Raw genomic sequence first — 15,395 nt, forward strand, 5'->3', positions numbered from 1 at the left:
ACAGTAATGATCTGCGGCAAGAGAACAAGTGTCCAACCTAAAGCATAGCTCTTACACTGTTAATCCTCTGTTGAAGCAAATTAATTTAAAACCACATACTCCTCAGCTGTGACACTCTGTGGAGCGAAACCACTGTATGGGATGGTTGTATCAAGCACAGGCAGCCTTAACTAAATGGGGAAATTCTTAACTGGCAAGGTGTCTTTAAAACAGCACAGCCAGAATTTTTTCACGCCCTGGTGACTTCCCACAGCTGTAGAGTCCTTTGGGATTAATAAACACTGAGGCAAGCAGGTGACATCATGTGGTCGGCCTCAGACATACCTGCTCCCAAGAAGGCTAAAGTGCACCTACTTCTTCCAAGGCACACTACACGCATCTGAACTAGATGTCTTGTGGGAGTCTGAGGAGGACACAGAAGCTTCTTTGTTTTCTCTCATGCAGCTAGTTGAGTATATCAATTATTTTCTCAGGTGCTAATGCATGAGAATATGAAAAAGTTTAAAATTTCACTTCTCCTTTTTTCTTTAGTGACTCGGACATGGTTTTGTGTACACAAAATGAAACAGAATGACTATAGCAAAGAAGTAAAACTGAAAATCAACTTGAACAAGTATTTCAAAGTCCTGTCTTGTAGGAAATGTAATGAATAAGATTTTGAGCATTCAGTTTACATAAGTTCTTGAAAATACTCATTCTGAGAGTCAAGGTCTTTATAAAAATACATTCTTAGTTGAAAGTGATCAAACAGCTCTTTGGAAACCTCTATTTATTCCTTTGCTTAAGACTTCATAAAGAGAGCACATTGTATTATTCTAAAAGGTGACTCCATACAAATATTTCTAATGACAGGTTTGAATTTAAATACTTATAAAACGAAGCACAGACTTCTCTCCAGCAACTACAAGTAAGCCACACTACCTTTTCCCATAAAGCTGGAAACAAAATGAGAATGCGAGTCCGTACGCTTAATGCTTGCCTATAAAAGGACTCAGCAGCCTACAAGGTGCTGAGAGAGACAGGGGTCAAACTCTGAACCCCACACGGCGCAGGCAGCAAACAGGAGCCCAAACGTGGCGCGGGGCAGGAACTCCCAGGCTGGCAGCACCCACGGTGCCTGGAGCTCACTGCAGAGGGGAGGACGCCACCTCGCCCCTTGGCAGCAGCAGTCCAGGTCTCCTGGCTCCTGACGAGCTGCTGCTGGGATGCTTGGCCTCCCGGCTGGCAGAGAGCAGCATGTGGCACGGCTGGAAAGCTGCTAATCCCTCAGTGCAGTTCGGGGCGCTTAGCGAGTGACAGGAGCCTTGGCTCTGCACAGCGGTGGGAGGTGAGATGAGGCACACTGTGCACGGCAGCGCGGCTTTAGCTGGGGCTCAGTGCCACCATGGCAAAGAGGAAGCAACAGCAAGAGCTCAGAAATGGGGCTGATGAGGAAGAAAAGGGGAAGCAAGGAGGCCTAACTACAAAACAAACAGGAAACCTTAAACTGCCTTCCTTCCATCAGCATATCACCACAGAAGTCTTATCTTGGAGCAGGAACCTCAAGATGTGGCTGCAGAGCACACCGCACCGCTGCCACACACCTCCCTGTAAATATGGCTTCCAAATGACTTTCATGTTACCCATGGATAAAGTTTTGCGTAACTCCTCCGCGCCTTGAACTTGCAGAAGCTGTCAACAGTCAAGACAACTGCCAAGTGCCTGGAGGTCCTACACACACCTGCCCCACAGGCAAGAAAACAAATCCACTGGACTGACTCCAGGTGCAGATTTAACCACACCACAAAGCACAGAGCTTTTCATGAAGACCAGGACTGGTGAGGAGTTCACCATTGGTAGGACAAAGCCCTAATACCGTCAGTCACACCTAGCACCTCCAGTGGGATGCGAGCAACACGGCCACTGCATGCACTCACATCCAGCCTGCATTCACCTGCAGATGCCTGGACCTGAGCCCAGGGCAGCTGCCCTGAGCAGGGCACCTGGGCACTGGTGCTCCAATGCACACAGCGGGGTTAGGAAAAGATGGGAAGGACCACCAGAAGGCAAAATTCAGCCTGCAGAATTAATGCTAAGTGCGCCTGCACACCTGGGCAGTATAGGTATTCCCGCCGGTGACACCAGAAGAGCTGTACAGCTACATCCTGCCCCTCCAGCCCAGGCTCAGTGGGATCTAGTCCTGGGTCTTCTGAGACTGGAGGGAATTCTGTGCTGGAAAATTTTTCATATGGCCAATTTCAGGGAAGGTTTGCACTGCAAAATTAAGATCAATTTAAAAAAAAAAAAAAACCACCAACAAACTGTTAAAGGAAAACGGTCTTTCTGCTTTTATCCTTGTTCTTTTTCCACCTCCTGAATGGTTTTCCTTCCTGCCTCATCTCCCAGGCCATTATTTTATTTTACTTTCTCCCCCCCTCCCCGCCCCCCCCCCGAACACCTTTTTCACCTTATATCAAAAGTACCCAACTCCTCTTTCGAAGACTATTTTCTAGGAATAGTCTCCCCCCCGGGGCAGGGGGGACGGGTAGTATCACAGTCAATCAACCAGCAACTACTGTCTGTAGCAAAATGCAACCAAACTCACAGACACAGGCAACCACAGAAAATCTATTAACACAGCTGTAAATTGCAAATCAACTCCAAAGACAGACAAGCCCCCCTCTTCACTGCATAGGTACCTATTCAGTCTATAACTGAAGCGCACATTTGAATGAAGTTTGGAGTCAACAAATGCAAAAAAAGGGATCTGCAAGATCAGATATTTACAGACCACACAAAAGCAGAAACAGATTAAAAGAATCAACCACTACAGAAACTGGATCTACAAAATCTTTTATAGATTTTATGGGACTGAGAAAGCAAGCTACCTGGGGTGGAAATACCCTGTTAAAATTCATCTGAGTTTGGAGCACATTTTTTTACTAGGACAGAAGTGCTGTATCAGATCCATGCTGTTCAAACAGGGACACAGTTCAACATACCTCCACAAAAGGTTCCTCCTGGTCAGGTCTGGCACAGTAAAGAATACGAATATTCGAAGGCATTTGTTTCCCTTTCATGATCTACCAGTTTATTTTGCAGTATCCACCACACTTCCCTACTCTAGTGGCAAGAGCTCTCACCCACAAGCATGACAGACAGCTACTGCCCGCGGCACGCTGGAATAAAATTGCTGATATGCTTCTCTACAATCACACTTTCTATTTCCCCACAAGGGAGAGTGAAACTTTCACAGTAATCATGCCCAAATTTGGACTTTCAATAGAGATTTCCTGGCAGACCTACTTTAAATTTGTAAAGCTTGAACACATTACAAATAAAAGAGACACACCTTTAAGAGCTGTTTCCAGCTAATTCTTCTCCCAATACATATTTAAATAAAACAATGAGAGAAAAGCTCCCAGTGTGGCCAGATCTCTCCCACCTCTGTTCTTCAGATCACTGGCCCTCCTCCTTCATTTTGGTTTTATGAAAATGGCATGCAAATAACAACCGAACAGTGAAATCTAGTGCAATATATGACTGCACTCAGCTCCGGGCAAAACAGGAAATGAAGACTTACTTTTTTTTTTTTTTTTTCATCTTGCAGTTCACAAGGCACCAACATTAAGAAACTATGAAACTGTAAAAATAAAAGCTATTTGGGATTAGAGGTGATGTTGCTACATTTCAAATGACAAGCCCCACTCCCGAGCTCCGCTTTTAAACAGGACTTTGAAGATAGAAATGCTTGGGGAGAGGGAAGGGGAATAGGGCAGCAGAATTTTAAAAACAAGCTTACGGTTAAGACAGAGAATCAGATCACTTTTTAAATCACCATCAAGGTATTTCCCACTTAGGGATTTATCTGGTTTTTAATTTAATCCATATCCTTAGCACAACAAGTGCTTTAGCATTCAGAAATATCATTAAAAAATGTGTGCAAGCTTATTTCCCTTAGAAACTAGGCTTTGTATGCACAAGAGACAGACAGAAACACAGGCATGCCAAGTAGTTAAAACAGACTGCAAAAGCCCCCATATGAAAAAGCCAAATTCCCAGTCTAAAACCTATCCATCTTACAACCAATATTCAAACAGTATTGCTGCATGCACCTGAGAAGCAAGCCTATGGCACAACATCACATACCAATCCATTTCAACCAGCACACCGGAGTCTCTCTTGGTGTTTACGGTACATATGTATTTTGGAGGTTTTATTTGTAGCATATAAATACAACATGAATTTAGCAACACTGACAACATACACCTGTATAGTTTTGCAAAAGGTTAACATCATATAACCAAAATATTTACACAACTTTTGCTGGTTGCACACCACGGAGCTCCCAATTGTTTGCCTGCTCTTTCTAGGGAGAGAGGAAAGGAGGACTGAAGTACACTTGTGAGATAGATACAAGCCTTGAGGAGACTTCTATAGGAAGCAGCAAGCATTATAAAGAAACACCATAAAAATCATCAAAAGAGCAAGTGCTGAGATTCTCAACATGGGGATGCACACTTGATATGCACATGCTTCATACAACGGCAGTAAGCACTCACCTCCCAGCTTTTAGTAGTGGGTTCACTGAAGAAGTTGTCTATCATGTCAAGCTCCTCCTTTTCTACCACAACAAAACCTTGCTCTTTGGCATCTTTCCCATATATTTCTGGTGACCACTGAACAAAAAATGTGTACAAGTGATCCACCCTGTAAACAGAAGAGGAGGAGACAACTGTTGTGCAGTGGTCCATGAACACATGCGGTATTGAGGTTTTGCCCAATGACAAAGACAGGACAACCATACAAATAGGATACCCGTGTACTTCCACCCTTGCATAACACACAAGGCAATAGCTCCTTCCACCTGGCAGCCTGAAGTATTTCAAGGTTCCTCTGCTTTCCGTCCCCACAATACTTTTTCTCCTCCCTTTGCTATACACACAGCTAAAGCATCATGCAAAAACTAAGTGGCTTGACCAGTCCCACACAATTCATATCGGGACGACAAATTGTTTGGTATTAGATCATGCTCACAAAAGTCCATTAAAAAAAGGTCACTTTAATTATTTAGTTTGAACTCCTGCATAAACCAAGCCGTAAGATATCACCAGTAAAATCTACACCACATTTCTAGCTGTGTTCTAAAAGTTATAGAGACTAACCACAAAACAATTCTTCATTCTGTTAGCACAATGAAAATAAGCAGTTACTGACGGTTTTGCTAATGATATAGTACCAGCAGTGTATGCACTTCCATAAATGCAGTCAGCTCTCAATCACTGTCTTTAAAGAGATGTTCTTTGACAACATCCATAACAAACAGTGAAACAATTTCTAAAGAAGGAATTTATGTAGTATATTAAAGTTAAAATGAACACATGCAATTTCAGACAGGAATACGATAGTGGATCTACTGTACAAAAAGTTGAATTGCCAGCAAAAAAATCAAATCCTAATTAAAGAGGGCAGATAGAAAGATAGTAACTACTTATGACACTGGATCTTTCTCCAGTTATTCACCAGAAAGTTTTGTCCAGCAATTCCTTGATCAATACAAACCAAGAAAAATCTTAGAGAAATTTAGACATTTTCCCCCTATTATTTCAAGTTACTTGGATTTTTATATATTTATTTTTTATATATAGATAGATAGATAGATATGCACAAATAATCTTAAAACACCATTTCAGCATTGGTGGATTTTGTTCTCGGTCACTAGTATAATTCCAGAGATTTTTCCAATCAAGTCTACATTTTTTGTTCTACGCTCCTACCAATGAGGGCTAGAGTCTGATGTCACTTCTAACTGCATAAACTGACAGGCCCTGAAATTGTTGCCTGCTCATGACAGCTATACTAATTCACAGTCAAAGTGAGATATTTGGAGGGGCTTGACCCACTTTGGCCTCAAGAAATTTGGATCCAATTTCCACTCTCCTCAGAAAGAATAAAGGATTGACTTTGCTTCATCATGGAAATGTCCTCTTAACCATGAAAAAGGAATGAATTAGCATTGCCATCAGTTTTTTCTCTTCTTTGCACATTCACAAATGCTTCTGTGGTGCAGGGCTAACAGATGTTCTAGCAGAGTTTAAATTTTTGTTATCAGATAAGAACTGTACCTGTGAAACATTTTTAATATATACAACCAAATACAGTTTTAGTAGAATTGTCCTAAATTTGTGAACACCCAACACTAGTTCCTGAAGCATCAGCAGCCTCCCTTCATCAAGAACAAGTAAGGCAGCTAATACTGATATAAAATAAAAATGTTAGCTGCTATTCGTTCCTCTCCAGCAACACACACAAGAGATCACAGTAGTACTGTGCAAGCAATCAGTCTTTGGGATACTTCTTGCCAGTAATTGCCTGGAAAAGGCTAAAACAGCATCATGCTCCCATTGCCAAGGGTTTCCCCCTTCTGAGAAGCCACGTGATTGCTTACAAGTTTGCATAGATCTAAAACCAGTGAACCGTGGAAGGCACTTCCAAAAGCTGTATCATCTCATTTTTAGTCAAGACGTTTTCTTCTAACTGCAGAAGTTTTCCGACATCAACAGGTGCCACTCAGCATGCCCCATTCCTCTTCACTTGCTCAGAGGCTTCAGAAAGAGCAGTATGATCATCTCTTTGCTAAGTAATGTGAGTTTTAACTGAAAGAGACATTCAACTTGAGCACTGTGTATTTTATGTGCAGTAGTCCTAGTCTGGAAAGCTAACTACTTAATTCCTACAAATCCCTATGAAAGAACAATAAAACTAGTGGTTGCTGCTGTCTGGCTAAGATCAGTTTGAAAGCACATTTATGCAGGTGGGTAGAGGAGAGCAGCATACTCTCATCTCAGAATCGCAGAACGTATTTAGGTTGTAATGCACCTCTGGAGATCATCTAGGCCAACTTCTGGTTATAGTAGAGCTAACTTCCAAGTTAGAGGAGGTTGCAGAGCCTTGTCCATTTGCAGTTCTGAGAATCTCCAACAGAGATTTCACAACCTCTCCATGCAACCTGTTCCATGCATAACCAGTCTCACATTGTTCTTCTCATCTATCTAATCACAATATCCTCCGATGCATGCAGCATGTGATCTGAGAAGGGACTGGCGCCATCCTACTTTTTTTTTTCCTCTCTTCCCCACCCTGCTTTTTTTAACCACATGTCCAAAAGGAAGAGGGGAATAACCACCACCCAAGATGGTGGCTATGCTCTTCCTCACGCAGGCCAGCAAGAAGTAAAGCCTTCATTACTGCAAAGACACTGCTGACTTATGCTGAGTTTGCTCTCAACTTCCCCAGCTTCTTTTCTGCAGAGCTGCTCCCCAGGCCACCCGTCCCCACACTGTACCACTGCAGGGGCTGCTCCTGTCCAGGTGCACAACTTTGCATTTGCCCTTTCCGAGCTTCCTGATGTTTCTGTCAGCCCATTCCTCTGTGTTGAGGTCCCTCTGAACAGCAGCCCTGCCCTCCACTGTATGAACATTCCCCACACTTGGCGTCATCCCCCAAAATGACAAAGGTGTATTCTGTCCCAATGTCCATGTCGCTGATGAAGGCATTAAACAGTATCAGTCGCTAAGGAATACCACTTGCACCTGGGCTGCCACTCAGACTAGCTATCAACCTTTGAGCCCAATGGTCCAGTCAGTTTTTCACTCACCTGGTAGTCTACCTGTCTAGGTCACATCTCTCCAATTTGGCTATAAGGATACTATGGGAGGTTGTGTTGAAAGCCTTACTAAGGTCATGGTAAAACAACAATCCCTTGCTCTCCCCTTGTTCACAGAGCTAGCCATCTCAAACAGAAAAGTTATCTGGTTAGTAGAAAAACAATTTGACTTTGGTAAATCTACGATAGCTGTTCCTGATCACTTCTTGCCCTCCTCATGCTTGGAAATGGTGTCCGTAAGGATGTGCTTCATAATCTTCCCAGGGACTAAGGCGAGCCTGAATGCCCGGTGTTCCCACAGATCCCCCTCGATTTTTCTAAAGATGGTTGCAGTTATTTGTTTTTCCAATTATTAAGGACCTCTTCCAATGATCATAACCTTTCAAAGGATGATAGAAAGCAGCCTTGCAATAACATCAACCAACTTCCTCAGTACACTCAGAATATTTCCCATCAGGCCCCATGGACTTGTATATGCTCAGTTTATTTAAGTAGTCCATAACTAAGTTTTCCTCTACCATGGACCGATGCTGAATAAATCTAGACACTCCAGATTTAAGAAGCAGCAGCATAAAATGAGAAATAGGTGACTGTAGCAGTGAGGTCATTCTGAAAGGGGATGCAGAGCATCCCTCCTCTGTTAATAAAATTGAGAACATTATGCTGTAGTGGTATTTCCAAGCTACCAAACCGAAAAAATTGGAGACAATTTTTAAACTGAAAAACTACTGCTTGAGCCAACTACTCTTGTAGCCAACTTGACAGCTGCAGGGAAATTTCTCCTAGAACTCATCACATGCTTATGAGTGTGTCATACACTAACAAGAGAAACATCAAGAAAACATAAAATACTTGGAAAGGAACAATTTCAGAAACCTGAAGTTAATCACTCCAGAAAGAAATTACTCAAAAGGAAAAGATGATAACAGGAAACCTAGGAGACACAAATCAAAAATGAAAGATGGAACACTGGTTAAAGAGGGAACCCCCTCCAGCTGTAGCCAGATTAAAAGGAAATGAATATGCTTACAAATACATTCATAGTAACACTGAGGGCACAAAATAAATGTAAAAAAAAAGTTTATAGTGAAGGACATAAATTCAGTAGAAAACTAATTTGGGAGAGTACAAAACATGACAAAGATCATGGCAGCAAAGTGTGAAAATCAGTGTAAGACAAAAGCTTTGTGGAGTATATATGCCACTGCATTGCTTAGTAAACTGGGGACAATCAGCTGTGTGTCAATGCATCCGAACAGAGGAGCACACACTGATAAACAGTGAGCAGAGACTGTGCTTGCAGGATGGTACTTTATCCTTGGCAGAAGGACCCTAGAGACCTGGGATAACGGCTCTGAATTCTGGAGCAAGAGCTCCGCACCAGCACACTGATGACAATACGTGGTGCGATCCTTGAGTGTACCAAGAAAGCAACATTCAGCAGAAGGAATGAGATTGTGTTTACTTTGGTGTTTGACACTTTGGTGACCACTGCTGGAATACCCTGTCCATCTCTGGTGCACCATTCCTAAGTCATGCTCAAGTGTGGCAGCTTAGAGATGCAAAACCAACTGCCGTACAGCAAGAGGCAAAAACAGTTATTTAGCTTACAGGAGTGATACTGTGTGATAGCCTACATTAAGAGGAACTGAATACTGGTAATACAGATGCAACAACAACCAGGGACCGGAAGCCAGAAAAATTAAAGTAGGTATATAATGCACTGAAAAAGAGCAAAGGCAATTATCAATAAAACACACCAGACAACTTGTCAAGTTACAGTTGATTTTTGAGGGGGAACCGGAAATTATTTTTCTTCTAGAAGATATACTTTAATTTAGGAGGTCCGAAACTGACATCCCCACCACCACCATTTCTGTTGATATGGCAACAATATCTGACTTCTTTGAGGGCAGAGGCAAAGCAGTTTTCCATAAATGAATGTCTTCAAGTCAGTCACAGGTGGGAGGGGGGCTACTTCCAAATTTGTGTGTTTGGGTAGTGGGAGAGGGTTTGTGCATCCTGTGATACATGTACAAAGGCTCTAAGTCGAACCACAGCTCCTGGCTTAGAAAAAGAAGTTAATTCAGTCTTGTCATAAACATGCCTGTCTAAATGATGATGATCCTTCATGAATCTTACGAGGGCTAAGGTATCGTAAGCCCTCATATGCTTATATGAGCTTATATAAACTTATATGAGCCCTCATTATAAGATATTAAGCTACAGATACAAACAGGTTTTCATAGGTTTCATCTATATAGTTTGATATCTTATTTATCAGGAGTCTAGGAGTACTCTATTTGTAGAAGGCTAATTCAAAAGGAGTCTAAATCTAAGCTTTATATGCTACCTATTCCATTCCATTAACATGGAGTGATCCCTCAGCATCAGGACCATCTTAATCATCGTCCCTGCATATGCAAAGCCCTGCATAAGTGCATGGAAGCATCACATAGGTATTGACTCCAGCTAGTTGTGCTGCAAGTTCTTCCAGATCTCAGCTGCAACCATATTAACTACCAGGTGTTACGCACTTGATACTAACAGGAGTCACAAGCAAGCAACATCTTGCTCTACAAAAGGAAACCCCACAGAAATAGTAACAAAAACCAAACCAAAACTCACCCAACTCCCCAAACCAAACAAAAAAAAAAAGTATCAATGGGACAGGAAGCTAAGACTGAAAAAGAGAAGCAAGGCTCAACCCATTACTCTTCCTCCTCGAAAATCTGCCTGCTCTCGAAAAAACTTCCAAAAAAGTGGATGCCCTCTCAGCAGCATGACCTCAGTACAATGTCTTTTACACCAACATCAATGCAAATTATACATTCATAAACCAAACCTGTCTGCCAAATTTATGTTATTGATAATCAATGAGATTTACTTCTCAACTGAAGAACAAGTCAATGCTAAAATGAGAAAATTATTTGTTAGGACACATGTTTATAAATGAAGAAGTTCTGTATTACTATCTCTGTCCCAGTGCAAGGCATTTTCCTTTGCAAGACCTTGAGGCAATCTGTGACATAATTACTGGCCTACTACTATTCAAAATCCACTAGGGTTGAAAACCTACATACCATTTAAACATAAATCCATGTAGTAAGAGCATGCACAGACTTACCCTCTAATACTGTAAGCTATACCCATTGGAAGACTTCTCAGCAAAAGAATCAATCTCTCTATTAGTGTCCAAAAACATGTGTGCGCCTCTGCTCAGCTGAACCTGACAAGAAGCTGATCTAGGCTGAGTAATCTGTAGTAATCTGTTTATAAGGCAACTCAAGGTGTCCATCTCCCCTGTTACGTGTCAAGGCGAGCACCACTGTGATCAAGCGGGCAGTGCAAAGCAGCCCAATAGTCACTGATTAACTCAGCTGCGCTGTGAGGGTCACAGGGCGATGCACGCCAGGACACTCTCAGCACCCGGGAAGCCACGTAGGAAGAGAGAAAACCTACAACAGTCACAAAAGGCGAAAGACTTAAGACTTATTGATAGCCTTTATAAAGAATATCAGTCTTCTCTCTCTGTATTAATAATGTTCCCAGAGGTTCCGGCGGGGGGGGCGGAGAAAGGGAAAAAAAAAGAAAAGGAAAAAAAAGATTAAAAATTTTAAAAGATAAGTAAGTTTCCCCGCCAATGCAGCTTTCCCACAGCCTGCCAAGGCCAGGAAAGCAGCAGCAATCTGCAGATGGATGAGCAGCTCTGCTGGGAGCAGCGGGCTACAGGGCCCAGACTGACAATGGAGCCATTTTCGCAACTGATGACAGCAAACACTAAGAGACCATGGAAAAATATAACTAAATGCAAAACAGAGGAAGATTTAACTTACAGCGATTATGGACGTGCATACCAATTTCTTCACAATCTCAACCCAGGTTTGGTTTGATTTTTTTTAATTACTATGAAACATTAAGATTTAATAACTACAAAACATTAAGAAACATTGTGCATTGAGATGCAAAAGCTACTGTGACTGCACTGGACAAAAAGTGCTTTATTTATGCTGCTTTATGGCCAATGAGGTGAGAGTGGTATTCTTGATATTTTCATACATGAATATAAATTGCATTCCAAATGTTCTTAAACTTATTTTGATACATTGTATTAAAAATACATTGCAAAGCTATCCCAAATGACCCACTGTCCATTGCACTCAAGATGCAACACTGATAATTATGTATATGCAATACTGGTGCAAGGATATCACCAGCAGGTAGGAAGCGATGCATTTTGCTTTGGGAAGGCATCTGCGACTTTGAAGAAAACAGTGACTTGTTAGGCAAAGACATGTCTTGCATTAATACAAAGGAGTGGGTATCGCATTTAATTTTTGCCCCATGATCTTTTATACACCTCTGTGGTGTTAAAACAGGCATGCATGACTGGCACCAAAATGACCCAATCTTATACTACATTTACCACATTTGATCAAGATCTGAACACCAGCCCCAAGAGCAAAGATCTGGCCTGTCAGCCAGCACAGCCAAGTGCTGCAGCAACAGCTCACTGCAGAAATTACTTTTTCCTCACTCTAAAAAAATAAGTATAAATCAGTTGTCAACACTTCAGCTTATATACGGATTAGGTCCCCTCACTGATCAGAAAAATTCTGCTCATAAAACAACAAGTAAAGAAGCTGTTTTCCAAGTTTGTGGTAAGAAGCTTAATAGGTCTACCTGTTGCACAGCACAACAATCAGAGACAACCTCAGTTCAGCTCAGCAGTTTTATTCAACATTAGATACACTATCCCCAAAGCAGCAACTGTCCTTGTGTTGTATTACAGCATCACTCCAACTCCTTGAAGTATTTACTCACACTTCAACCTAGAATTTTCTGAACCTGCCCTTTTGCAATACCTGACCAGAAAAAAAAAGGTTTGCTTGCTATCTTCCTACACTCCCTCTGGCCACATTCCAGCTGGATTAAACCTCTCCCCCTCCTCCCCTGGGCCAGCAACTTCCACACTACTGGTCTGCTCAAAACACTTATTTCTAAAATACAAGAAATAAACACTTAAATCAACACACATGCTATAAATTTCAAAATAAAATTAAATATTCTGAAAAATTATTAAAAAACAAGAAAAAAATTGACTGCATCTTGAAGAGACACCTCTGAGATTGATCACAAGTTCAGATTCTTCCTTCCTGGTATCTAATTCACCAGAAGTGTGACCACTGATTTCCCTATTTTGGTTCATCAACAGACAGAAGAGTTGCTCTAGCTGCCTGCTAGCAAGAGAGAGGGATTTGATTCCTCACAGCCAGTGAAAATTCTTGGGCAATTCACGTGGCTTTCAACTTTTCTTTTCTTGTGTTTTTGGTTTTTTTTTTTTGCTATAGTACTATTTATGCATACATACACACCTACAGGCACATCAAACATTTAAATGGGTTTTATTGCAAAGAAAGGGACTTTTTTTTATGGGCCTGAAGGCAGAAATAGCCACACCCATTCAGTTAGGAGTGTCTCCCTTTTCCACATCATGCCCTTTGCTCATGTGAAATACCTATTTTTTTATCGCTGGCACCTTAGTGGATTCCTTGCCTCTCTTGCCACTGCTCCCTTTTTCCCTCTTCCCTCACTTCCTATACTACAGCTGAAACCCAGATCATCCCCCAGTGCTTTTTATGACATGTTAGCTGCACGTAGATCCCTCTTTTCATCTTCCAAGTGGCACCTGATCCCTTCTTCCTTCCCACTGGGAGCCATATTAGACCAGCAACAAACACTGCTTTATCTCTTTGGCATGTAATGAAACGAGGGCACCCCTCTCCTCATCTCAGCATCCTTGCTGCATTTCACATCTTGGACCATGTAGGTATAAGTCAGATTCAACTCTAGAAAGCACTACACATTTAAAAAAACAAGAGACAAACATGTTTTCGTGCTATGCATGACAGCTTACCTTTCCCGAGGAACAGCAAACCAGTACTCTGGTTGCTTTATCTTTTTACTATACTGTTGAGACATGGTGGTGCTCTGAGACGCAAAGGACTTTCTCATGGGCTTGCCTACTTTAATGCACAGAAACATTGGAGGAGTCTTGCTCTTCTCCTCTTTTGAAGGAAGCATATCTGAATGAGAGACAAAAGAAATAGGCTGTTTACAGGAAAATACAAATACTGCAGCTGATAAAACATTGTCACAAAGATTAATAATCTCGTGCAAAGGAATACTCAGAGGCACCGTACACAGAATTAAACCTGACATGTCATTCAATAGCAAAACTGGTTTAATAAATTCTTGTTCATCCTAAACTGTGGCCATTTATTCCCATTGCGTCACAACCTGTATCGCCCTTCAGCTGTATCCACCCTATTCTGTACAGCAATGTACAGAATAGCCCTGTAAAACAAGTCAGTAAGATGATCAGGCTGGGTGCAAACTGCAACATGAAGCAGGCAAGTAAAGGGGACAGCCACACACACCCACACCCACTCCCACCCAAAAAAAGAGCCCGATCAGTTCCTCAACTCTGACAGTCAGACAGCCATACAAACACCTTTCGTCTGCACAAGACAGAGTCAAGCATAAGAGCAGTTTAAGTTCATGTCACTAGTGCAACAAAAAAATTGCTTATTAAACTATAGCCTCAATCACACTGAAGTTGCCTCATTCGTTTTAGGAGTACACATACAGTCTTTTTTTTTTTTTTTCCTCTCCCAATGAGAACGATCACCAAATACAACTAGCGAGATACAAACACTTCCAAAAGAAAGGGAAAATCATTGTAAGAACAACTGTTTGTAAAATAAAGACGTCTACTCCAATCATCCCCCACCACCTGATACGAATCAAGGGTATGTCCACTGGTTCATTAAACTACCAAGAGAGGAGCATCAGCGCCCCAGCATGGACTAGTGCTTAGCGGCACTGGGCTGAGGTAGAAATAGTAATATTTATACATGCCATCTAAAGTAAGATTTCATTTTGTTATATGCTTTCCAGCAACAGCCTGAATTTTATTTATAATAACCCAATGATCAATCAGGACAAAACGATCAGTCAGTAAGACTCTACATATATTCCTATTTATCACTTCTTTAAGGGTTTCCATAGCATGAAAGGCACTAGACAGATGCAAATAGTGTCAAGAATACTTTGGTACCCCCCCTTTACAGCAATGCACTACTTCTTTGGATAGTATCAGAAATACACTGACAGGCTTCACTGAAGCAACAGAAGTTACCAATACAGAGAGACGATTCCTAGGCCATGAAGTGTCCCTGTCCATACTGCAACTGGATGACATTTCACTGTCCTTCTCAAAGCCAGTAAATAGAGGTGAAGATTATGTAAACAGTGTCACTGAATATGGAAAGAGCACACAAGCCACTTATCAAACTAGAAGCTTAGGGAATTTGAAGGTATTTTTTTCTTCTAAATAGCAGATAATATAAAAATATAATATACAAGAGTAAAAAAAAAAAAAAAAGACCAGGTATTATAGAAAGAGGAAATTTAGAGCAGAAGGCTATCAATTCAAAGGTTACCGTTATAATGCTGTCCAAGTCTCAGAGGAAACAAGGATAACCAAAGACCTACCTTCAATTGGCACTTGAATTTTCTGCAGCAGCCACAGTCTGATTTCTGATTGATTGTCTAACTGTGTTTCTTGACAGGTCTTGTCTATAGCTGGTACTAATGAAGAGTCCACAGACTCTTTCAGATCCTTTTCCTCTGCTGCTGCTGAGCTGATTTCTAATGAAGGTGCTTTCCTTTCAACACAGCAGGAATC

At 41.6% G+C, this 15,395-nt stretch overlaps 1 protein-coding gene across 1 annotated transcript in view; it reads right to left on the minus strand.

Annotated features, from left to right (window-relative positions):
* Window positions 1-15,395, minus strand: part of LOC104073748 (nuclear receptor coactivator 7-like) — a 49,969-nt gene that overhangs the window by 3,506 nt on the left and 31,068 nt on the right. Inside the window, 4 exon segments of the mRNA XM_009573633.1 lie at window positions 3,563-3,582; window positions 4,529-4,689; window positions 13,563-13,731; window positions 15,203-15,395. The exon segment at window positions 15,203-15,395 is cut by the window's right edge and continues 18 nt beyond it. Of these exon segments, the coding sequence (XP_009571928.1) occupies window positions 3,563-3,582; window positions 4,529-4,689; window positions 13,563-13,731; window positions 15,203-15,395 (543 nt within the window).

Source organism: Fulmarus glacialis, unplaced genomic scaffold (genome assembly GCF_000690835.1).
Source record: "Fulmarus glacialis isolate BGI_N327 unplaced genomic scaffold, ASM69083v1 scaffold38772, whole genome shotgun sequence".
Taxonomy (NCBI): domain Eukaryota; kingdom Metazoa; phylum Chordata; class Aves; order Procellariiformes; family Procellariidae; genus Fulmarus; species Fulmarus glacialis.